This window comes from Plectropomus leopardus, chromosome 14, assembly GCF_008729295.1.
Source record: "Plectropomus leopardus isolate mb chromosome 14, YSFRI_Pleo_2.0, whole genome shotgun sequence".
NCBI classification, from domain to species: domain Eukaryota; kingdom Metazoa; phylum Chordata; class Actinopteri; order Perciformes; family Serranidae; genus Plectropomus; species Plectropomus leopardus.
The window spans coordinates 22,702,069-22,728,898 of record NC_056476.1 but is presented as its reverse complement, the minus strand read 5'-3'; the positions used below and the strand labels follow the sequence as shown (position 1 = coordinate 22,728,898).

Genomic DNA, 26,830 nt, shown 5'->3' with positions numbered 1-26,830 from the left:
ATCACATTGTATTCTTATACTGAGTGTGTTTGAACTATTTTTACTGTGCCAGCAAGCAAGTAATCCCTCTCAGTCATCACTTATGACCCTCTAGAAGTGTGTGGTGGAGTATTTATCTGCAGAGACTCTGACCTCTGTATTTTAGTTTAAGATAAATCCGAGGACTCAAAAGTTTATTGGAGATAAAAGAAGTTCTGATATACAGTTTTTTATTCTTTGTATTTTTACTTTTCTGTGATATTTGCTTTTTTGTAAAACTTGCATTTTTTATTATGGCAGAGTATGGAAATATTCAAGTATAGTACCAAAACCAAAGTAGAGTCGGTAACATTTCTGTTTATAACGTACAGGAAACTACATACAGTTCATACTAACAGGAGAATAGGTGCACCAGACTATTACTAAAATTGTAAAAGTGTCTTTATTCAGAATTTGGTTAAAATTTTTTAAATAGAGCTGGCAAAAGCAAAGTTATGAATTGGTTTTGTCCTTGCATGAAGGCTTCCCTTTCAGAGACAAAATCAAAGGAGGATTGACCAAAGTGTCACGACTAAGCTTAAAATATGCAGGAATAAGCCAGCCACCAGTCCCAGTTTTGTCAATAAATCTTGTTTTTCTCTGCATGATTTCGCCTGCAAATGAGGGTAAAAGACAAAGACAGTTTGCTGCATCACGGTCTCCTCTTTTGGGGTATAAGTCAACTTGATTAGATGTTCCTAAACAGAACTATGGACATACTAGGTGTTTGTTTTCATATCCAGTACTGAGATATATTTGCACAAAGCCAATAGAGCTAAATTGTGATGCAGCTGCAAAGTCACAACTGAGTATCGATGAAGGAGGAGCTAGAACAGGCCACACTGTCCAAATATTATCCCACCAGCTTTCGTATGTTTTATCAAAGAAATCAGGAAGTTCGAGAACCAAGGAAGGAGAGCGAGAAGAGAGAGTCCTCAAACTCAATCCCGCCATGCAGACGGGTGTGTTGGAAACAGGAGCCCAAGGGTGTAATAACCTATACACCTAAATCTGATATGACAATCCATTTGGGTGTTGTAGCAGGGGGGGGGGGTGGTTTGGGGTGGGGGGGCAGACCTCTTGACAGTCTGACTCCTCACTGTCAGCTTGGGTTGGCTGGTTCGTATTTCCCACTGTGTCTCCGCCTTAGACGCACAGCAGATAAAAATATCCACAATAGCAGACAGGCAGACCCTCGTGGAGTTGGGTTTCGGTTTTTCCTTTCCTTTCATTCTCAAAAACTGCAGCTCAGCTAACTTTGCCCCAAAGTGTGGAGTTACAACGAGGGGACTGCGGCCCGGGGAGAAGAAACTTAACTTGTTTTAAGGACAGTCCTTGAGAGTTTGACTTCGACTAGTGTTTCCTTCCACCAGTTTCTCACCTTTTCATTTGCAATCTCAAGCTCGGTCCTCAATATCTTGATAAATACGATGTCATTAAGATTAGTTTAAATGGTGTCTTACTAGCCTGCGTATCTGTTGAAATCAAAGATCCTCTCCAGTCTCTTTGAAGACACTTGAAAGTATTCTGCGTGGAACCATAATCTGTGTCATATATGGTTTCTCCTCAAAAAGAAAACTGAATTATCCCATTAAAATTCCTTAAAATGACATCACCCATTCTCAAGGCATTTTCTAGTTGGTAAGATTCATGCCCGAGTATGATCTCCCCCCGTCTCTCCTCCCCCGCTGCTCAGCTTTCACATTAGTAATATTGTTCCATATGAGAGTACACTTCCAGCTATACCTATGTGACATTGCTAATGTTGTTGCAACATTGTATTAGAAATGCAGTGATTAATCAGTTAGTTGACAACTAATTGATAAATCACTGCATTAATAGGCACCTAGTTTGATAATAAATGGATTGGTTTTAGTAATTTTTGAGGAAAAACAGTCAAATTCAGCTTTGTTAATTTAATTCTTTTCTGGTTTCTTTGCTTGTTATTGACAGTAAAACCGATGTTCTTCATTGGAAGATGTCATCTGAATTTGTGACTGAATTTGTGCTTTAATTGATGCCAATCCATGTCAAGAAATATTATTTGCTGAGGAGACTGAAGCATTCTTGACACTAAGCTTTGTCAAGATATTCGAAGTAATTGCTGCCGATGGACAGCCTTGACAGGTCTTTGCAAAAGCATACCATCCCTTTGCTTCACCATCAACTTTTAGATTTAAAGCCTTTGAAAATGTGATTTCAAAGCTGCAACAATAACTTCAAAGACTGACTCTTTAAGTTTGAGCGGTTCATGTGCGTGCAAATGTGTGTGATGTCATCCACATTTCCTCCAATGGTTTCACAGTATTTTACTGATTGACAGGCGGTAATGCGCCACGAAATGTGGCAATGGATCAGGGAGTGATAAGACTTCTAGTATTAAGCCTGGATGGCGCAGGTTTAAAATATTATAATGGATGTAATGCACACAATGCATTTTGCTGAGTAATACTGAACATAAACAAACTTGTATTTGTTTACAAGAAAACTCCACAGGGCACCTTTAATTATTATTTATGGAGAGTTTACCATTCATGAACAAATCAGCTAATCTGCTTCATCAGAGCTCAGTGGGTGTTGTTTGATTGGATTTAAATGACAGCGGTCTGCTAACAAGCAAACACCCCCACAACTGCCATCAGACTGTTAAAATGTTGCTAAACCACGATTGGTGCATGGAAGTGAAATCACTCCTTTCCAGCTGAACTCTGCCCACCTCAAACCGGTGAGGAGAGCATGGAGAAAAGTGAAGATGCATAAGTGAAACTGTAACTTTTGCAGAATATGTTTTGTGTTCCTTTTGCTCACAGTCAGAAGTGTTATCAGGTTCTTTGCATGTGTTTTCAAGTCACATTCCCATACAATAAAAAAAAAAAACACCTGCCATAGATCAGGCTTTTTGGAATTCATGTAAATCTCTCTAAGGATATTTTCTAAACATATCATGAGCATAATCTATAAAAGCATCTGCTGTGCACAGTAAAGACGGATCTATTGCATAAATTCTGTCCCTAGGAAAAGTGCATGAACATTCATTCATTCTTCCAATACTTAGAGGTAAAAAAAAAAAAAGCAGACAGAGGATCAATATCCCACCACACACGTGAGGTCATACATTTGCATGCATTAATTCCAGCCCCTGCATACGGCGGCTAAAGTTCCCCGAATTCCTGCGCTGGCATTGCAGAGCAGAAGGCGTGGTGACCTGTTCACAACCCTTTAAAATGACAGCAGCCCATTTCTCTCTTTCCACTCCCTCTCTGCCTCTCCGTAGCGCTCACTATCTCTCGTTTTCCACATCATCCTCGCCCCACCCCTTTGCGGGAGGGCGTTTGTGATTGATTGATGTATGCTGGTGTGGATAGTGACATAAATATTAATCATCAGCCACCCTCAGGCCACTGGTTTAACCGGACTCCCCAAAGAGGAGAGCAGCTTCATAATTTTTGCTCTTTTCTGTTGTGATGCTTCTGCATTCATCAGTGTGCCGGGCTGGTCCCTGTTTTCCAATTGAGTAAAAATTTACAGTGATCATAAATAAATCTCACGAGCTGCGATGAAAGACAGCCCTCCATAATGTCAGCTGTATCGTAAATTTTTTTGGGGATTCCACTCCCTCCCTGCCTCTCCGGAGCGCTCACTACCTCTCGTTTTGTAAATGGGGGGGGGGTTTTTTGTTTTCAATTGAGGGGTAAGTAAAAATTTTTTTGGGGGGGGGGGGGGGGGGGGAGCTGCGATGAAAGGGTGTTTTATGTTTTTTTGGGTATCGTAAAAGCTTTTTGGGGGGGGGGGGGGGGTTTTTTTTTTTCCCCCTTTCAGCACCAGTGCTGTTATTCACATAGTGTTGTTTTTCTGCAATTCAGCAGTGTATTTTTGGGGGACAGAAATGAGAATGCCAGAAAAGATGACAGAAGAAATACACTGGTGATTCACAGCGTTCTGGTGCTGCGAGGTGTTTTATGTTTTTTTGGGAAGGAACAAAGCTTCAGAGTGTTTGCGTTTTTTTTCCCCCTTTCAGCACCAGAACGCTGTGAATCACCAGTGTATTTCTTCTGTCATCTTTTCTGGCATTCTCATTTCTGTCTGGCCTCTATTCCCTCCATCTCTCTCCGTCCCCTCCCTCTCTTCATGCTTTATCTCCCACATCCACTCTGTCTCGGGTTCCTCCACCTCCCCCTGTGGTGCAGGGGTGGGTCAGAGAGGAGGTGGGGGCTCAGGGCCGGTGGTGGGGTTGGTGAGGCCGGTGTCTGGGCATCGAGCGGAGGGGGGCGTGGTCGCTTGTCTGCCTCGGAGCCCCTAACGAGAGCGTGATTCATGGCACAAGGGGCTCCCATAGGGACAGGATTAGAGGTGCTCTGTCTAACCGCTCCCCAGAGAGAGTAAAAAGATATTTAATCTGCCCACCACGCAGGCAGCTACCTCTGGGCTGTGTGTGTGTGTGTGTGTGTGTGTGTGTGTGTGTGTGTGTGTGTGCCCCGCCCCCCCCTCAAGCAGGAAAGAAATATACAGTCCTGCAGCAAAACTGATCAATTATATTGCCGTTATTTTTTTCTATCATGCACGAAATTCAGTTCAAATATCCTATAACACTATGTTGCTCACTTTGCATCGTGCCATCAGGTTGCAACAGTGTTTCTGCTTCTTTCTCTCATTCTTTGTCCGATACAATGGAACTGGTCTTTAATGAATGGCCAAGACATTAAGTCCATTTTCCCATCAAACTAATGTGAAGGACAAGTACTGATAATACAAATACTGTTTATATACCATAGCCCATATAACAGTGGTGTCGTTAGGCCTGGACGTGTATATAAAAATCAAAGAAATAACATGATGATATTTATTTATTTATTGTATTTTATTTTATTTATTTTTTTGTTTTTCATAAATTAAGAATAGGCCTAATAATAAAACATTAAGCCCCAAATCTAATAATCAGTCATTGCTGGCCTTGAATAACTGTAGTCTATCTAGTTACATTTTACTGCTTTTTACATAAATACATTTAACTATTTTTTCAACTTTAGTCAATACATTCATGATAGCAGTTGTAAAGTATTCTGTACTCAGCACCAATCGCTAAAAACTGCTAATATTTTTCTCTTCACAATTCATAATTAAACTGGAAAGTAAAAAAACAAGGGTAAATAAGGTGCCAAAGTGTACAAAAAGCATCAAAACAGAGCTTTTCTTTTCTTTTCTTTTGAAACAGACCAGACCCCCCTTCTGAGGTGGGGATTAAGCCCTAAATATCCTAGAAACGCCCCTGTCACATATTTTAAATTGCCCTGTGTGAATAAGCATTTTCTTTTTTCCCCCATTGTGTCATATTCCTTTCAAACACAGTTATTGAAACAGAAGTACAAACACCTCTTGAGCTGCTAAAAAAGATCCCTCTCAGTCATCACTTCTGACCCACAAGAAGTGCGTAGCAGTGTATTAATCTGCAGAGACCCTGCCCTTTATTTCCTTATTTTGCCTCAGCGCTGATGATAGCTGTGGCCCAAGGCATAATGTTTAAGTAGAACGCCTTTCCTACACAGCTAACAAACTGTTTTTCCGTATTACCTAAAATAAAGAGTTGGATAAAATGACAATTTTTTGATGTTTGTCTTCTTGTGTTTTGATCTACTGATGGTTTTTCTTTTAGGGGCTTCATCTACGACAGCAAGAACAACCTTCAGATGAGAGGACTGGTCGTACTGCTGTTGTCAAAAGCCGCAGGGCCGGGCCACGCCGTCTCCGATCTCCTGGCTCAGGACATGGTCAGCGGCATCTACCCGAGGTAATAACTGAAAGTTACTCACACCAGGCTGGGTGTTCAGGAAAACAGTTTGCGTAATTTGACATTGAATTGATTAGAGTAACAATACAGCAAGTTAGAGACTACAACCTTTTCACTGCATCTTACCCAACACTAATAAGATCCATTAAATGTCTATCAAAGCTTCAGTTATCCAGGAAGCTGTTCCTCTGGCTTTGGTTTTGGTTTGTTGATGTTTCTCATACTTCCTGACATCTGTGACACTCCATGAACCCTTCTGCGTGTTTAACTTTGCAGCTCTAAACGGTGCAAATATCAACACCAGCAGGATGCACTGATGAATCTTCCTGCTATGCAGGAAATTTCCCAAAGCCTGACTGACTGTGAAAAATGTAATTGGTTGCTATTGCATAAAGAAACATTACATAAAAACACTTTGCCCTTGAGGATTTTCAAATGATAAATGGTGTGTACCAACCTTAATCACACTCATAGAGCATCATAGGAATTACGCTCATATCACACCGCAGCTAGTTTCCACCAAGTTAGTTCAGTATATTGGCAACCAAGCTAGTAATTCAAATTCAAACACCAGCAGGCAATCTTTCTGGCTTTCATGTATTTCCATTCCCATGTATGTGCTGCTTGGGAGGAAAACAGTGGGCAGTAAACATGTGTATCATTGCGTTGTAGGGCCATAAATGTGCATGGCAAGCAGACCAAGAAAGGCGATGCCTCTTTTGTCCCTGTTACATGGCTGCTGAAGGATAAATAGTGAAATAAAATCCTTGTGTCAGGTAATTCTATCCTGTCCTCTGTGGTTATCGTCCATATCAATTCCTGTAAATGAAGCACTACATCATCTTGCAAATATGACGGAATGTGGGGGCAATACAGACACCGTTGCAAGATGGGGGGGTGGGTTTTATTGTATTTGGTTTTATTTAGATTGTAGTTAATTGAAAAAAGTCCTATATTTGCACCCTTTTTGGCCAAAAAATATGGCATATGGATTCTGAATATTTGAAACAGTTTCAATCTTGTTTTCTACAGTATCGATACAAGAATACAAGCTGTGCTCTCTCACCCTCTCTTATTGTTAATGTTAACTACAGTCATTCTGCTGTTGGCCGCTATTAACCAACAAAAGAAAAGTCGTCTCATGTTATATTCTTGATTTGATCACTCTAGGTCAGATAGAAATATATCAGCAACTATTAAATGGATTTTGTATTGACATTCATGGTCCCCAGAGGGTGAATCCTACTAACAGTTCATCTCATACCACCAACAGATAGTACTTTTCACTAATCCAATGAAGTATCTCTACACATACACATACATGGATTGCCACAAAATTTTGTATGGACATTCGTGTTCCACAGAGGATAAATACTTATGACTTAAAGGGTTGTTTTGCAGATTTTCAACCAGGTCACTTTCACTGAGGTGTGGGAAATGTGTGTAGATGGTTGGTGTCAAGGCAACACCGATGCCAGCACCGAATTTCGGCTGTTGGACAGGCTCTGGGAGCTGGCCGCACGGAGGGCGCCATTACACCATTCATCTGCACACACTCCTCAAACCTCAGTGACACACACATGGTTAAAAATCGACAAAGTATCCCTTTTCTCTGGTGCCACCAGCAGCATTTTTTTAGTTTGAGTGAAATGAATCAGCAGCTATTGTATAGATGAGCGTAAATATAGACAGTGCAGGCAGTTGCACTGGGGCCCATTGGGTGGGGGCCCATAGAGAGGCCCTTGCGAGTGATTCAGATTGCCACTTCAGAGTTATACCAATGTTCAAAAGGAATGATTATAAAAAGAATAAAGCATAAATTAAAAGGTCCTTAAAAAGGACATAAATATTTACACTCAGTAGCCGTCTATGACAAAATGATATGCTTTTCTACAAAAAAAGTAAAATTTATAAATGAACTAGAAAAACTATTCAGTTTAATGATTTAATTTCTTTCTATGATATTTTTTGTCAGGTATTCAATGATGGGTCATAAATACATTGATGTTGTTCAGTGTCAGGTCTCTGTTTGACCATGTGATGAGACGATGTACAATAGAATGCACCAGGGACCGCCACAAGAGCGTGCGCTGGGGCCCGTCGTAAATTTGTCCCATACTTTAATTCATGACTAAACTGTTTCAAAACAAATGACATTCCCGTCAGCCTCAGCTGTACTTTGTGTTTAGTGTTGGTTTGTAATAATGTAACATGCTGGCCTCATTTGCATGACAATTACTGTGGGCAGCAAAACATTTGGCATTTGCAATTATTTTGTGTGAATTGTTTCATTTACTTTTTGGTGATCAAATTTTTCTTTTATTGTCATTCATTACACAGCACATAACAATGAGCAGGTCATTCTTCAGATGAGTGACAACAACACATACAATTAATGTCTAAAAGACAAGAGTGCAGAAATAAGATGACATTAAAAACAAAATAAAACAATTGTCCCACTTAAAGGACCAGCACACTCCCCCAGGCGGTCTCAGGCGGTCTCAGGGAAAACATCAGCTGATTTCTCCTCATTGGTAGAGAACTGCTCTCCCTGTTTCAGACAGATCTTTCCAAATGTACGTGAAATGTCTTGTTTGGTCTTCAGACAGCTTTTGGAGGAGCTCAAGAGTCGCAGCTTTAGATTCTGGTTAAAAAGCAGAGGCCTCCGAGTCGTTTGGGGATGTTGGGTCTGGTAACTCGTTAATAAAATAACAGAATCATGAGTATCGACATAATGAGGCAAAATAAATGGCGATGGTGCAGGAGCCTCCACCCTGAGCGGCCATCTTCCTTTGCGCTGTCACGTGACCTCCTATTGTTTCATTTACTTCACTGTAACCTTAAAAAAAAAAACTCTTTTTGGTTGTCAGCTTTTGCATTACAGCCTCATAGGGTGGTTAGCTGGCTGTAGATTCTTTATTTTTGTTGCAAAAATCAAAGAAAATTGCTTAATGGAATATCTTGATTAGACAAACTACATTATAAAGATTTATTTATACACATTTAAATGTAAAGTGTTAAATGTGGCATTAATGTTCTGCTGTAAAATGCTTCAAGTAGCACCCGAGGTCCTCCCTGGCTTTCTCGCACACACACACACACACACACACACACACACACACACTCTGACTACCAGCACGCAGCTCAGAACAGGGCTGTGGGTGTGTGCCAAGTGGTTTCCAGAAGTGACTGCTGTGTTTGGCGTGGCTGCGCGCTGGGTGCCTGAAAGGCTTCTTTCTTACTGCTGGCTGGCACAAGGCACATGTGTGTAGTGGAGCCGTGTCTGCGCAGAAACATCCTAATATTAGAACTAATTGGAATAACCCGGGCGCCATGGAAGCGCTTGAGTCCGGCCGTTGTCAGGCTGTGAGGCCAAGCCGCGTGTGCAGGTTGTGTGTCTCACTCCAGGACAAGTGATTACGCACGCACCTCGTGTCACACAGCCTGGCACTCGCATCACTGTGACACTGGATCACACCAAATCCAACATGCAGCATTCCCTCGCTCGTGTGTGTGATGGATAGTCCAAACTCACACACACACACACACACACACACACACACACACAGCATGACTTGATCACCTCATTTGCACTATCTTGCTCTCTCTTTCTCTCCCCCCAGCAATCCCCCCACCTCTCCTGGGCTCATTAGCACCTCTGATGGAAGAGATGGTAGGATGGAGGGAGTCGGGGTGGGGCGGGTTTGGGGGGGGGTGATTGAAACCTCCGGGGGACGGTCTCCTCCCTCCTGACAGGCAGCATTTGTAAAACATTTCCCACTCTGCTGCCTGACACTGATGATTCACCAAAGCACCACCATGATAGATGGATGGATGGATGGATGGATGGATAGATGGATGGCTGGATGGATGGATGGATGGATGGATGGATGGATATATAGATAGATAGATACATAGATAGATAGATAGATAGATAGATAGATAGATAGGCAGGCAGGCATTCGCAGATAGTCCAACTTGTACCCAACACACCTCTTAATTTTTTGTGACAAATGAAAGCCATGCCACTGAGCACATCACGCAGCCCGGCTGATGGACAGGCCACCTCTTTAAATCACACACAGGGATGCACTCACATCTGCAAGGCTGTGTTTGATGCCGAGGCAGACTGCAGAGGGAGGAAAAATGGAACAGAACAGTCAGGACAAGGGGCGTGGTGAGGGGCGTTACACCTCGGCAAGATGGCATCGGTTGCTATGCAACTGGGCACCAAAGCTATTTATACACCGGCCCCCTTGTCCCCCTTTTTCCTCCCCAAGCTCCACTGCTACCGATCAGAAGTGCTAGATTGGAGGCACAGCTCTGGGATGTGGATGCACCGGGGTTCAACTGATTTGGGTTTTGTGGAGGAGGGTACTTGGTGTCATTGTTCAGCACCTTCAAATCTAAAAATCGAAGCAATGTCAAGGGTTGTGTGTTTCCTCATGTTAGTTAATTCCTGCGAGGGTGGGGTTCTTATACATGTTTATCATCATGTGACATAGAAGCCAGATCGATAGAATTCTGATCACTCCATTCACCCCATGAATTAGAGTTATGCGATTTGATGTTATATGCACCGCAAGACGGTATAAATTTGTCTTCCATTTCTGAATTCCTTTTTTTTTCTCCCATTCCTTTTAATATCTTTGTGTGTATTTGGCCACTCTGAAGAATGTTACTCTGTGGCAAAATTAATTGTTAGTATTTTGTCAGCAGTATTAGGAAAATACCCTGATTTGTCATTTGGTGGATTCGCCAAAACCAGCAATTTCCATTTGGTCCTTTAATTTTCCATAAACACTCTTAGTTGCTTTTCCTATAAAACTTACTTCATCACAAGATAATATTGGTATTGCAGTTGACAGAGGATTACGTCAATATCAGCAACCTCTTCTGTGAAAACAAGAAAAGACTGACAAAAGAAAATACTTTATATTTAGTAATAAAGGGGAATTCCGTTGTTTTTACACATGAATGTCTGCTTACAGGTGTGCAAAAAGTTTCTATAAAAGCTTTTGCTACTCATGAGGGAGCTGTACGAAATCTGATAACTTTCCTGAATGATGTCACCTGAGTCAGGGTAGGTTTTGGATTTAACGAATGAACATAGTCACAGTAACGTCACACGTTGGTTTGTGGACTTGCATCGCATTGCGATTAATGCATCAACGCTGACAATTCTAATAAAAATTCAAAATTATATAAAAAGAATAACCCTCCACCCATACAGTTGTGTCTACCCTTGAGGATAGTGGATAGTAGTGGAAATTAGCTATTGGCTAATAATAGCTCGCTAGTCTCTTCATGGTGTGTTCTATTTGCACTGGAAAGTGAGTATTTATCCCAGTAGAAAATTCATAATAAAATGTCCCCTGAAGTCAGATTTCAAGCCAGGAGTGTCAGAGGAACTTCACCAACCCTCACCACAAAATCCAAAATGGCTGCACATCAACAGCAGCTTTTGTTACTGTTGATGTGCAGAGTTGCCACCTTGGATTTATAATTATCGGATAAATAATTTACTCCTTATTGGTACTTTTGTTTCATTTGTGTCCCATTGAAACAGTCATACACACGGTGGTGTCCAACGTCTATCTGTGGACATGTAGCTTCGGTGTTACGTGAAATAAAGGGTCATGTGTTGTAATCAACTGGTATTGCCAACAGTAGCTAACATGGTGAGAACTGGTAATGTCTCAGTTTTCCAGCTTGTACCAGAACGCGGTCAATCACACCACATTTTTCGTGAGCGAGTTGTGGGTGATGGAGACGCCAGGATCTGACGAGGAAGAGGTGCGCTGAATAAACAAGGTTATCTCTGTTTGTGGGAGCCATATAGTGTATTTACCCTCTGTTGTTTATTATTTGTTAAGGCTGCTCACTTCCCTTTGGTTACTTTCACTTCCGGTGGTAGTAACTGACACATGGGGGGGTTGTGGTTTCTCATTATGTACCTGTTCAAACACCGGCGTGGTGACACTTAGACAAAGAGGGTGATTTTGACTTTGACTCAGATATTTTCTGTTGACAAATGTCACATTTCTTCGTATTTGCTTCAGTTATTTCATTTGCCAGTCTTTTGTTAGTAAATCACAATAAAACACATCTCTGGACTTCAGTGTGATTTCCTTTGAACGAGCCACAGTTACAAGCCTGCTTAACCTCTCAGCAGCTTTTTTATTGAAAGCAGTCATTATACTGGTTCTGCCACATTGACTTCGACCCATGTCTCCATCGTGAGTCCTACAATGTTATAGGAATGCAATACTGAATCAGAGGAGTGCTTTTTAATTGATATTTTGTAATACTGAATTTGCTAAAGAAAACTATGTCTATATTTCATCGTAGAATATTTAATGAGGAAGAATAAAGACGAGCTTCAGCATATCATTGCTGATTGATCTATGTATGACAAGTGGTCTTTGCTCCTTTGAGAATTCAACTTGTCAGACCTGCATTAAGTGCCTTTTCGCCTTGATGGACCGTCACAATGAAGTATTGATGTGAAGCATGAGTAGATAACAGGTTTACCACAGATTATATATTCTTTTTTAGTGGATAAAATGAAACAACTAAGAATTTTCACTGTAAGGCTGACCTTGGAATACAATTCAAAATGTTATTTTCATGACCTGAGATCAGGCGCCGCTCTCTATCGTCCTCCTCTTGTTGTAACAATGAGTTCTCCTCTTGAAAGCCGTCGAGCGTAGCCATCACGCCGAGGCACCTTGAGAACACGGCGACTGTCAATCTGTTAATTTCCTCTTATTTAAACCCTGAACTTATTAACTCTCATTCGGGGCGCCTGTGTTGTTGCTCTGCGTCACCGAGCTGAGAAACCAACCAGACAATGGATGTGATTGAGAAGCGAAATAGATGACATTATTGAATTTTAATCACATCTTTTCCACGCCGACGTCGAACACGGCAATTACCTGGCTACAAGATGTGTGTGTGTGGTGGCTTGTGTGTGTGTACAGGGAAGGGGTTGGAGCGCAAGGCAGACGACTGGCTCATCAGGTTCTCACAGCGGCTGAAAGAAGGTCGTAAGTGGCTATCAGCGCACCCAACCCTGTCTGGATGGATCCCTCCTGTCGCAGCGTGGCGAGCTCCTTCCATATGGAGAGGGGCCTAATTATCCCCCACCAATGGCTGAATCAACATTTGATTATATCCTCCCTAAGGCTGCTCTGAAAGGCGCTATTCAAAGACCACTTTTATGTCTTTTCTCTCATAATCAAGAATGGCTGTTATTTGCTAATGATAAGTTTAATTTCTTTTTTTAACACAACCCCCCCGACACACTGTGCAGTAAGATGTCTGACATATGCGCTGGTTTATGCCCTCGAGTATGCTGATTCTGACTTGAAAGGTTTTTAAATTGTAGTTGTAGAGAAATCACTTTTTTTTTAAGATACACAGTGGTTTCATCTTTTGAATTGTCTTGTCGTGAAGTGTTTCAGATGGTGGTTGAATGAGCTGCGACAATCTTAACCCCTTGAAACCTGAGCAAATTGGCTTTATTTCATTCAGAACCACAGGAAGAAATTCAGTGTAACTTGAAAATTACCTGAAATTTACCATTAAAAGAAGAAAACAAAGGTTTAAAAAATGTTTTTTTTTTAAAAAAGAAAGAAAGAAAAGAAACAAAATATATTTAGGATAAGATAATCCTTTATTAGTTCCACATTGGTGAAATTTTCAGTTAATAAAAAATAAAAATATTTAAAAAATAAAAAATAGTTATACCGATTTATATTATATTTATGAAAATAAATAAAATAAAATAGTCAATAGGTAATTATAATACTTTTAAAATATAGGGAAGATGTCCAGAAAAGTATATTTAGAATTATATGAATATAGTTTGTTTGTTTTTTTACATTTTACATAATACTTTCTCTCTATTTTTTAAAACCAACTTTCAGGTCATTTTCTTGTCACCTATTGCTAATTTCTTGCAATTCGTGGGACATCTCTTGAGTTGCTCATTGTCTTTTTAACCAAGTTTAAAGAAATCACACCACTTTGCTTAGATTTCAAAGCTTTAAAGCATGTGAAAGAAGTCTCGAACGCAGGACAAGAAAACTGATGCAGTTCTGGGTTTCAAAGGGCTAACTGTCTTTATTTGAAGCAGTACTTTATATTTTAGTCAAATATAAAAAAAAAAAAAACCTTCACATTGTCATTTTTGCCTTTTTATTGACTCAATAGATGTTTTCTCCTTTTGCGAGAAGGATGAAATGAAACCCACAAATTCTTTTGTTTTGATTGATTTCTTTGGGCACACCTGTACGTGACGCTGTGAATGAGTTTCCAACTTGTCATATTTCACCAGCATAAAGACAATGAAAAGGTTTCTGTCAAAAAGCTCTCTAACTGTCAGGCCCCTGGAACGCCTCTCTTAAAAGTTGTTCACAGAAAAAGATTTTTAAATGACTTCTCTTTTTTTTCTTTCTGTTTTATAGCCAAAGGAACCTGGCAGAAATCACTGAGTTGATTCACACGGCATTCCTGGTGCATCGTGGGATAGTCGATCTGAAGGGGTGGACGGTGTCAGACGGGCCGCTGAAGGACATGGAGTTTGGGAATAAGATGGCTGTCCTGAGCGGAGACTTCCTGCTAGCAAACGCTTGCACTGGCCTCGCCCAGCTGAATAACACTGAGGTACCCTGTGTGTCAGTCGCAGCTCTGTGAAATATCTGACCTGACATCAGTGATATTAATGAGGAGCACTGCTGTCTTAATATGAGCTCTCAGCACCACTTACAGCTCCACACATCAGTGTCTGCCTTCATCCCTACAGCTTTTCTCTCAGTCAAACCATAGCCAAACTCAGCATCTCGTGCCTGCACTGATTTTATGTTGCAGAGATCCCACTGATCTTCAATTAATGCAATATTTCACACACTTTTTGGGAGGTATTTTCAAAGAAAAAGTGGTGAAAGCATCCCATTCGTCCGTTTCTTAGAACAACATAAAATAGTGGTATCTTTGTGTTTTTATTTTGCCTAAATCACAAGTGCCGAGTATGTGTGATGTTTTTACACAACACTTGCCAGAGATCCCTTTTCATTCAAACAATGCAACCCTGTGATTCCCAACCTAGTGGGGCCCCACATGGGAACAAGATAAATCTGAGGGCCTGCGAGATAATCAACAAGATTAGCCTGGTTTAAGACCTTGAATTGCCGCCCACATATCAGATTTGTTCAGCAGCTCAGATAATGTTGCTCTCCCTACTGACTGCTTTTTCTCCTGGTTAGGGAAACAGTTGACCAATAATAGTTTAGCAGGTCAAATTCATAATGGTGATATTGTCTTTCTATACAGCAAGATGGCTACTTAGCTGCACTGATTAGTGTCAGAGAAACAACTGAACAATCAGAGATCAGAAGGTGGGATTAAGAAAGGGGACATTATTTTCCTGCCAGCTAACTTGCTTAAGTCATGAAAAATACAAACAGAAAAATGACAAGTTAAGATGAACTACAGAAATACAAACTCTGAAATCCACATAATTCTTTGATGAGTGGAGTTTTTTGACCACTGGTGGTGCTTTTTTTTTCATTTTTGTTTATATTATGTACTAACTTGGCTCGTGTTATGAACATTTGATGCTCTTCCAATGAGCCATTCAATTTAGCAATGCACAGACAAAGGCAGGAAAAAAGAAGATTGCAAGAGAGCAAACATGGGTGTTATCAATACACAGTATGAAGTATTGTAAAATGTGCTTTGCATACATTTTATGAGGATGGAAATGTTTTGAACACAATTCTCAGACCTCAACCGTAGACACAGTGAGTTTTGGTGAGTAACTTTGAATCAAAACACCTGTTCGTTAACTGCTCCAAGCAGTCGCGACCACAGCATCCAAGTCAACGGACACAACAGCAGGATTAAAAGATCACTCTACTGATTGGTCAGGACAACATAAAACAAAATAACCTCCCTCCTGACCTGAGGAACTAATCTAATACAAACAACATCTTTTTCTCTTATCTTTTTTTTCTTGTGAAACACTTGGCTGTTACCTCTTTTGGTTTCTAAAACGATTGACATCATTCTTTTAGTTCACAATTAGGGACGATATACGATTTTATTGAAGATAATAATGAAAGATACAGCAAGTTGATGGTGGTGAATTTCCATTATTGGCATAATCATAATCAGGAATATTGTGTACACACTGCATACACACCATCCTGAAAAAAACACAAAACATCGTAATCAAGCAAAAGATATGAAGCTATTTCATATAGCTGAAAAGCTTGGATTTTTTAAGATTGTTTTATAGTTTTATAGTTTTAAGCATATTTTGATGTTGTCATGTGTCCAAATTATTTTGGCCAGAATAATCATGACAAGGGATTTTCGTAATGTTTCACTCGTAGTCACAACTTCAGTCAGAAGTCAGAAAATTTTGTAACCAGTGTTGTCGGACGCACTGTGAGGTCCTTTTATTTGGATGTCATGTTATGGTACTTGGACCTTTTTAGGCGACCCTCTTTGTTCTGTTCAGCCATTGTGAATATCATTCTGCTTCTCACTAACCTTTACTGTGGGTTCACACTGGCAATCTAAAACACATCACTCCTCCAAACACTCAGATACAGGTACAGAAAACAGTCGGGAGACACCATAGAGATGTACACCATGGGAATCCTTCTTATTGAATTTTCAGTTTTGGGCGTCTGTGTGGTGGTGGTCTTGTAAGTGCACCACAGATCATATCTGCCGCGTAGCCTGGTAACCTCTCGCTGACAGATGCTGTCACCACGCCGCTCTGTCAGAATGCGGTTGCCTGGGTGGATCAAAATAACCGTCTCTCTCCCCTCCTCATGTGCCATCAGCCAGACCAGCCCTTATCGCCTTCCCTGCTGCCTCTTATTCAGCAAACACAGTCTGGGTTTATGTCTGCTCTATGGCAGCGAAGAGACACCTTCCCAAAATATGATGCAAGAGGTATCCATGGTGCGTCTTGTTTGGGAAACACAGCAGGAGTTATAAGAAGGAACTTTATAAATTAACGCTAATTTTAAAGGTGTGTCATTTCCTTTAAGGTCCTAATTTCACTGGGATCTTTCTTTGCAACAGAACTATTGGAGATAATTATCACTCTTTGGCTAAGATACAGATTACAGTAATGGTACTGATATTGTTGTTTCCCTGGAAGATGGGAAAACACACTGAGAATGATATGATAGCAGATCCGCTGATGACTTGAGCTAATGATGATTTAATCACATTAAGTGGGAATTTACACCAAGCAAGTTGGCATCCGTTGAATTGAAGCTTCGGAGCATCTGTCCCTGTAGTGTTGTTCAGTGTCAAGGTGAGAGCAATGCCATCCAAACTCAGGTGGCACCAAATTAACACACAGTGATGCTTGAAACTGAACAATCCCGCAGTGTCGTTTTATAAGGAGTGTGACTGTAACCCGAAGCAACCACAGGAAACGTCCCCAAAGTGGAAGTTTTTAAGGGTAATAAGGAGATGGACATCCGATAGCCAGCAGTTACTCGTGTTTGAAAAGGTTAGCAAAACAAAATGAACCGAGGGCAAACCACGGTATGCACTGATGCTCATATTTAGCTGTGTTTTTGTGAAGCTATTTCACTGATTCATGAACAGACTGGAAATTAGATTACAGTAAACAGGAATGAAAAGTCCATCAGTCCATCTGAGCTTCACTTACAGGAATGGAATTTGTTTTGACCAAAGTTTGGTGGGATGATATATTACCAAATTCCTGTTCACTTCACCTCCTGTTTGTGAGTTCATGTTGAGTTTTTTTTTCCTGAAGAAACATGAAAGTCCTGAAAATGTGGATCTTGAAAGATTCTAACTTTTTCAATCATAAAATCATCAACCTTTGTGTCTATTTGTGAAATCAAAGACACTAACTCTCCATTATTGGCACATTCAATGAAAATGAATCATTGGAGAGATCACACATGTTGTAACTAGCATGGGAATTAAGACAATACTCTGCTGAGAGCCATCAAGTTGTAAGTTAAATAATTTTTTAAAAAGAATGGTCAAACTTGAAACAGCAGAGACCGAGCCATCCTGATTCTTCATCTTAATGGTTAACTGCATAATGGTGATAATAGTGCTTTTCAAGTCTTAGTAACCACTCAAAGCTCTTGGGGGAACCAATCCACCTCATTTACTCATTTACTGATGACTGAGGCTACCATACAAGGTGCCACCTGCTCACAGATAACTATTCAGGCACAGTCACAGCAGTTCAGGGTTTAGTATCTTTGCCCAAGGACCCTTTAAGGGGCAAAGATTCGAACCACCAACCCTTCACTTTGGTAGACAACTGTTCTTCCTCCTGAGCCGTCTCTTTAGTATTGGTCAAGCTCCAAAAACCCTGAATACTACATCTATCATGATGCAAATGGAAATCATCTTTATTTGAAAGACCTACCTGAAGGAAGTAGAGGACCTTACTTGCTGATGTCAGGACAATAATCCACTCCTGAACGTCTGCAAAATTAAGGAGATGATAGTGGATTTTGGGAAGAAGCAGCAAAGGAAATAAACCCCCCTCAGTATCAATGGGTGGTGAGTGTGGACAGCTTCAAGTACCTTTCTGTCCACATCACTGAGGGCCTGACCTGGACATGTTGGTGGTGAAAAATGCAAGGAAGAAACACTTTAGGAAATTCATAGCCTCTCAAATACTGAGGAATTTCCACTCCTGCATCACTGAGAGTGTCATGATGGGGAACATCACTGCGTGGTATGGAAACAGCACCGAACAGGACCCCAAAATTCTGCAAAGAGTGGTTTGCTCAGCTGAACATACAAAGCAGCGCTGTTCTACCCTGCATCAAAGATGTTTACACCAGACACTGCAAAAAAGCCAGGGGAATCATTGAGGATCCCAACCACCCAGATAAAGGCCTTTTCTCCTGGTCGGGAAGAAGGTTTCAGATACTGAAATGCCCAGAAGGAACTTTTACCAGGATCCCTAAATGAAGACACTGCCTGAGATGCATTCACATGGAATCAGGCAAACGGTAGACGGCAGATGGAAAACACCTTCTGGATGGCACGGAAAAAACGAACAGTCCCACGGAATGGCAGGACGGTAAAACAAAACACGCATGATGATACAGTATGTTGCAATGGTGATGTTGTATTATTTACAAAGAAGAGAATAACATATATTAAATGCAATTATTATTTAATATAATTATGTCAGTAATTCTACAGATTGTCTGCACGTTTTCCTCATGTAAAGGTGTTTAAAAAATTTGTAAATTCTGTTGTGGAGGACTTCAAAAAGTAAAAATATTTTAACTTTAAACAGTACTGTTACTATTACAGTCCTGCTCTTATACACTAATATGATATCCAGTTTGCCGTGTACCATCTCCCTGATTCCATGACGAGCATGAGACTTTCCAATCATACTCATATATTCAGTATTATAGTCTATTTTAATGCACAAACTGAGGGAACTGAAGGATAGGATTACATTGCACTGAAATAATATCTTAACATGACTGATTGATTAAGTCCTAAATGCCCACTTATTTCAAATTCCACACCTCCAGGTAATAAAAATAACCCAGATTACATCATCGGGATTATTTTTCATTTAGTCTCAGAGCTACAGAAAAAAAATATTCAACATTGTGTAACTTTTTTTTTTTTACAAGACATACAAATAGCATTTAGAAACTTAGAATTAACCGAAGGCAATAAAGCAGGCATGTCAAACCGGTCCACAGGGGGGCCGGTGTGGCTGCAGGTTTTGTTTCCAACCAAGTAGCAGCACACCAGACTTGACTCATTTAATCAACTGATCTCCGTCTTCAGACAGTTGATTGGTCAAACTGTGTGCTCTTGGTTGGTTGGCACAAAAACCTGCAGCCACACCGGCTCCCCTGTGGACCAGTTTGACATGCCTGCAATAAAGGCTGTAAATGATTTCCATTTCACTCATTAGAATCTGCTAATAGTCTGATATTTATAACTCTGTATCTGCTCCAAACTGTGCTAAACTGACTTTCTGCTAAACAGATTGTGAGTTTTCTTGCAGCTCGCGTGTGGTCATAACCCCACATCCGTTTAATACACAGGGTGACAGATGAGTAGTTTTTGCAGCTTTCGAAGTTTTTCTCATAAACCAGCCTTTTTTTTCTTTCTTTTAAGGCAGTGAGAGCAATGGAGATTATGTGTCGTGGCCTTGAGAGGAAACCTATGCTGCTACTTGTATAAACTGTAAAGCAATCTCACCGTGAGGCTCCGGTTTCCCCCCCTCGCAGACCTGTCGGCAAAACACGATCTGGCTGGATTTGGGAATGGAGTAAGGGGGAGGCAGGCAGAAAGCTTATCTGATACTTTCCAAAAAAAGACCCCCACTGGCCCCCACTTCCCAAGGCAGGCAGAGACACCACATCTGGTAATACTGTAGGCACATTGTCCTTCCAGGTCTGTGGGCGAAGCTCGGGTTTCCTCAATATTTTCCCCCGGCGGATTCGGTTACCCAAAGGGCGCTGCGAGGCTGACGGAGCAAGCCAGCGTCACCAGACTTTTGTGATGAACCAAGGATGTCTGGGATGAGCTGAAGGAGCTCTAAATTTAACCTCATTCATCTGAACTGTACAGGCGTGGCCTCCTCTGTCCATGTTGTCCTGTGGCTGTGAATGAAGGACAGAGTTCAGATTTTTACACATTCATTAGATCCAGATTTTAAGGAGTCATTTGAAAAGATGCAGCCTCTCATCTGGTGGTTGATAAAGGGCCGGTAGTGTTTCTGTAAGCTAAAATGTAGTCATGCATGCCCCCTGTAAGAGGAAATGGGCAACTGCAGTCTTAAACAAACTGCACTGACCTGGCCAAGACAATATGTGACCATTTTTAACCTTTTTTGAAGTTGTTGGCCCTTTTTTAAAATGTTTTTTAAGGTTCTTAAATGTCAGTCTCCCAAAGCAGCACTTTTTCCTTGTGCGTTATATTGATTAACTTGTACTGGAAGCAGTCTATAGCCAGGTGATTGAATTCTCTGTGCCACTTTTGCTGAAAAATACCAATGCATAGATGCTGTAAGTGTAGATATAGATCTGCAATGCTCAAAGGCAAAAAGCGAAATAAATCTTCATATAATTTGTGCAGAAAATGGAAAGCAAAAAGGACCCTGAAGTCAGATCATCCCTCCAAAACCTCATTAACCCCTCCGCTCTCCGGACACAGTCTTATTTGGTCTCACCATCTGCCTTTTAGCTCCATTTCAGCCCCTCAGACTGGACAGACACTTGATCCGTCTCCATCGACTTCTCCCGAAATACAGAGTATAATGAACGAAGGCGAGCCCAGTTCTGCTTTATGAAAATCAACAGGCGCTCCCCTATGGCCCGATAATGAGCAGCTGAGTTTGCAGCAGTTCACCTGGTTTCCAACCCTCGTCTCACCTCTGATTTATTCACCGAAGCAGCTGTTGAGACGAGAGCGCTGTTAGCTCGCGCTTCAATCAGGGGAAAATTGTGGTTTTTAATTACAAATGTCACGGATGAACCGAGTAGCGTGTCAGTTTTGATCGACCTCATTTACATGTACATTTTAGGGGTTTAATCGAAGCTGTTAGCCAGAGTGATTTATAATGAGGGAGTAGGTTATCGGTTCAGTGCTCGAGTCCAAGGACACTTGGCTGTTGATGGACATGTTGACTGTGGTGCAGATCAAACCCATTATTTAACTTTGTCTTACAGATAACAGAGGATGGTGTGTAAATGGAGTTTGATGATCTGATCATGCCTTAAGATTGAAATTTGAATCCAAATGTTTTCTATCTGTTTGACAGGTTGTTGAACTGATCTCAAGCGCAATCGGTGATGTGGTTCAAGGAATCTACCATGAGAATTACACTAATACCGAGGTAAAGCACCTATTTTCTTTTTATAGTCCGACTCTGTTGTCGGGAGGTAGAGAGATACATAATCTGTGATACACTTTCATGTAAAGAAAAGCATAAATCCATCATACATGGCAAAATAACATGAAATTGTCCCTTAATATCCGCAAGTCGATTTGAATACAGCAACTTGAGACTAAAGGCAGAGCAAATTCATTTTACATTTCATTCATATTATTTCAAAGCACTTTACCTACAGATGAAAACAGTCTCCTGACAAATGCACCTTTTTTCCTCAGCTAAAATAACTTTTGCTAGAAACTACCAGCTGTTTTCGAAAATTGCTGAGCCTTTTTAAAAATGACCCTCAGGGCCCTGTTTAAAGGATCTGTAAGTGCAAAGTGCATGGCACAAGTTCATTTAGGGCATGTCCAACTTTCTCCACTTTTTTTCTAGCTGAACACAAATCTGTGTGCAAAGTAAGAGGCACGAGGCAAAGGGGTTGTATTTAGTCCCTTAATTAATTGAAGGTGTGTTCTGGGTGTGACATGAATTCAACCAGAGTGTCATCTCCTATTCCCTTTAAAAGCCAGGTGTGCCTGCACCTGGTGCACTGCTTTTTACATGGTGGATTCACCAAATTGGAGAAGCGAACGTTTTTCTGCTGAGAGTAAAGCACTAAGAGCAGTAATGTCACTGCAGCAAATATCATGGGACAATTAGGCAGCAAAACTAAAAACCGTAGTTATAAACTCGAGACAGAACTTAACTTTCTGAAATAATCAATGAAGTTACATTGCTCCTTATGTGTAAATCAAGTGGCAACCTAAAGGCAAATTAAGTTGACACTAACTGCCGAAAACTGCAGCTCTTTGAATCTCCACTTGAGGCTGGCTCCAAAACAGAGTAAGTCCCCGTAGACCTCCATGTTATAATATAGAAATAAAAATGTTAACAGTCTGGTACAAAAAATATATATTTTGGTCTCTGAAGCCAATTCCCTCATCATGACAACTGTATGAGGGGTTCATTTTTAAGTAACTAATCCTTAATTACATTAAGGCTATAAAGCTATGCATAATTAAAGGCGGGTCTGCTTTGATTGACAGGCTGTCTGCCAATAGTGTCCTTGACTTTTCAGTCAGATCAACCCCTCTCTCACAGCTCCAATCTCCTGTCCAAATATGGTCACTTCCGGCTCCAAAAAACTAAGATGGAAACATCCGAAATGCCAAACTTGAGGCTTCGAAACAGGAATCCACAAACCAATGAACGTCATGGTGGCTACGTCCATTATTTTTACAGTCTATGGTGTAAATGTGCTTAGTGTCTCTTTTAATGTGGAGTCAGACAGGAGCTCTGCTCTGCTCTCTGCTATGTTCTCATTTTAGAGAACGTAATTACATTTTTTTCTCATTAATGATGTATTATTTCACACAGCTGCAACCCATCTGCATGTCCCTGTGTGTGTTACAAGCAGTCTATGCTCACTGTAAAACCTGCCAATAAAGGCGCATCTTATTATTTGAATAAGGCACCCTTTAAATAGCATAAAAATATGATATAGCCCTATATCATCTATATATATACATATATATACATATATACATCTGCGGTCTTGTTACAAAGATTTACATCTTCGGTAGGAATTATTGGGCTTGGGGCTGAGAAGCAGAGACAGGTTTGGGACGGGCAATTTATTGTTGGTTTTGGTCTTTCATTCACAATAACAAAAATACACAATAATGCCAACATTACCCTTTAACAGGAGAAGAAAATAGTGCTCAGAGGTTCAGTTTTCAGTGTTTATTTAAGTGAGTCAGTTTGGCATGCAATTAGATAATCAGGAAGTTTTTTTTCCGGCTGTGTACAGCAGAGAAGTTAAATACTGCTTTGTGAATGGCTCTGAATCCAGGCGTAACAAGCTTCTATTTATAGGAAGAAAAAGACACATCTTGTGAAATAATGAAGTAAAGAGAGTCTTTCTGAGACTGACCACAGTGCTGTCAGGTACCAGTGAGCAAGAGTTTCCCTTAATTTTACTGTGCTTGCTGGGTTCTACAGCAGTTTAAAGCAAGTTCAATTTTAGTGATGGGTGATGTCACCGTGTGCTGCAGACAAAATCTTGTTTCATACATCTTTTGTTGCCTGTTTATTCTGAAAAATGCTTCAGGATTAATGATTAATGATCATTTTACAGTGTTATATGTTTTTCTATTATCAGTTTTTTCATATATGAATAACTGAAGAACTCATGTGAAATACTGTGTGAAATCTCTGTTACTCTCCAGTTCCATACTGAAACCTAAAATCATAGAGCGAGGAGGGGTTATATTGACTGAGGAGTTTTGATGTGCTCTGTGGGAACTTTGAAGTTGTACAGCCGAAGCAGTGAGCGCTCAGGACCACCATGTCTCTGCCTCTATTTGCTCTGCAGGAGAATAGTCTCACTGATGGCATCGATGTGGTGGCGTGGGAGGAGCACACCTTCCTGTCCCATGGGTCACTGCTGGCCAAGAGCTGTCAAGCTGCGATGGAGCTTGCCAAACATGACAAGGACTCGCAAAGATGGGCTTACAAGTACGGCAAGCACCTTTCACTGGGCCACAAGGTAAGTCTGAATCTGAGTATCCCATCCACTGCACGGCAAATACCAGTAAATACCATTTATCGTCTGTGTACAATAAATCAGTAACAGTCAACTGTCACACCAGTGGGCTACTTTTTGATATAATCACAGTTGAATGTCTTGGGTTAAAGGACCTGAAAACATATTTTTTTTGGTTAGCTTCTCACTGTGAGTTATGAGGACCTTCGGGAACACACAATATTCTGCCATACAGTGAGAAAATCTTTATTTGGGTGAATATGGAACTGAAGATTTGAAACCAATGACTGTATATAAAGATGGATTGCTCCCCAAAAGTAAAGCCAAAAGGTCTTGATTGCCCCCTGGTGACGGCTGCTGTATAGCTCATAAACAACCCCCCCTCCACATTAGCGGATGGGTCATGGATCAAACTAAAAATCTTGTTTTCCCAAACAGGGCAGGAAGTTGTGGCTGGCCCTTTGGTGCATTTCATCTCGCTGTGTTATAAAAAAAAGTGTTCTAGGTCATGGGTTTGTTTCTATAGCCTAATTTTCACTGCAAATAAACTTGGTAACACTCACTAACTTCTGTCTTTTTGAGTCAAATGACTCTGCAGTAGTTATAGGTATTTATCGCCTCCAGCTCCGATCGGCATAGATGGAAACACAACATCCAGGTAGACGCGCCAATTTCAGCTTTGAAAGAGAGACTGAATTAATAAGAGATATAAATTGTAAAGTAATCACAGACCTCTTTCCATGCTGCTTTCTACCTCCGCTTAGTCTGTGACATCGAACAGACACACCAAAACAACCCACACACACATGCTCATCTGCTGCAGACCTGTGTACACAGCTATGCTCAACTGGCAAAAGAAAAGCAGACTATAGGCAAATTTTTAGCAAGTTTACTTGTGTTTAAACAACCTGTGTGCAGGTGTTAAAATGGTGGGAAAGGGATATATGACAACATTATCTCGACATAGACAGCTATTGTAACACTATGTTAACACAGGAATGACTACACAGCTAACAACAAGCTCACTGTGCTCACTGCGTACAGTAATAAAAGCACAACATTCACCATCAACAGTCAGTGTCCGACTGATCTTCTCCCACAAATGGGCTTTACTGTCTTACTTGTGGTAGTTTCTGACTGACAAATCATACAGCTCAGGATAGGAAATACTGGAACGGCAGTTATTACACTAGCGTCTTTCTGAAAGTCTCAGAGATTTTCAGTCTATGTGATCGCAGTCAATGGTGCTGCTCACAATCGAGTCTTACAGGTGTCTTCCTGAGTGACTCTGGTTCTAAATGATGTCTGCAGTTCAAGTTGACAGCAGCAGTATCCAGGATTTTTTGGCTATATTTTTGAACAGTGGGAGTAAGTGGAAATGTTTCAAGCATCTTTTTTACAGTCTGTGTTTCATAACAAGGTTTCATGGGCTTAAATGTAATCTTTGTCTCTCCTGAGGACAAAAAGTCTTATTTTAGTTTAATAATATTAGTTGTCTTTTGATTAGCTGCTTTACACCGCTAGTTACTTGATACAAAATAATGCCAAAAGGGGACAGGGAGAATATATTTGCACTCAGAAAATGCGGATGAAAATGCTGACTGGTAAAAACCAACAGCTCCTGTAAAAATAATTATTCCTTTGTAAATGAAGCAGTATTTTGATGCTGTCCTGCCAGTATAGACTGAAGAGTCTGATTATTCCTACATCAGAGACAAATATACACATGTAATGTTGCACAAGATTCTGCAAATGCTCAGACATATTTCAAGGTTCAGAGGCTGAATCTTCTTGTAGTAGACCAAATTTGATGTATTAGTGCCACTCGCGCTGCTGTGTTAGTACGTCCTCTCCTGCTGTGGCTCCCTGTAGCTGCCTGTCTGCAGGCCTCAGCGGCTGCAGGGAGTCTCAGCATGTGAGCGAACAGAAATGAGGTCTTTGAAGGACAACCATTTTATCAGGCTAGCTGTGTCTTCCACCAGACTGTTCATCATGCTGCTTATTAACAGGGTCACTCAGAGCGTAGCTAGGCAAAGCGCACGCTCACCTGTTCACATTTTCACCGCTGGGTCGGTTTAATTGGTGCCTGGAAGTTACAAAGTAGAATTTCAGCCTGATTGACAAATGTGCTTTGTCTTCTGTAGCTGAACTCCGACCTGCAGCCATTTGTGAAGAACAGCGTGGGAGAGCCCTTGTCGTTCAGTTTGAACGCCGCCCCGGTGGTTTTCCATCGTCAGATCGTTGGCCAGGAGAGATGGCGTCAGCAGCTGCAGCAGGTACGAATGTGATCTATGACTATCACTGCAGCAGCTAGGTTTATTATGTTTTGTTAATTTACGTTGAGTCTTTCAGTCACAGGTGGCCATATTACGTGCATGAAATGAGCACGTCTTAGCTGAACTTGTACAATCTCATAGACAAAGTCAGGGTTTCTTAAATACTTTTGGTTTGGATTGTGTTTTTTTGTGTGTTTGTTTGTTTGTTTTTGCCATGTTGGTGGCATGGCTCCAGTTATGGTAATGCCAGTCTGTCCACCAGT

General features: G+C 40.9%; 1 protein-coding gene across 1 annotated transcript in view; it reads left to right on the top strand.

The window, feature by feature from the left end:
• Positions 1–26,830, top strand: part of pdss2 (prenyl (decaprenyl) diphosphate synthase, subunit 2) — a 36,036-nt gene that overhangs the window by 2,964 nt on the left and 6,242 nt on the right. Inside the window, exons 2-6 of the mRNA XM_042500997.1 lie at positions 5,669–5,803; positions 14,275–14,473; positions 21,633–21,707; positions 24,121–24,294; positions 26,436–26,567. Of these exons, the coding sequence (XP_042356931.1) occupies positions 5,669–5,803; positions 14,275–14,473; positions 21,633–21,707; positions 24,121–24,294; positions 26,436–26,567 (715 nt within the window). The remainder of the gene's footprint in view (positions 1–5,668; positions 5,804–14,274; positions 14,474–21,632; positions 21,708–24,120; positions 24,295–26,435; positions 26,568–26,830) is intronic.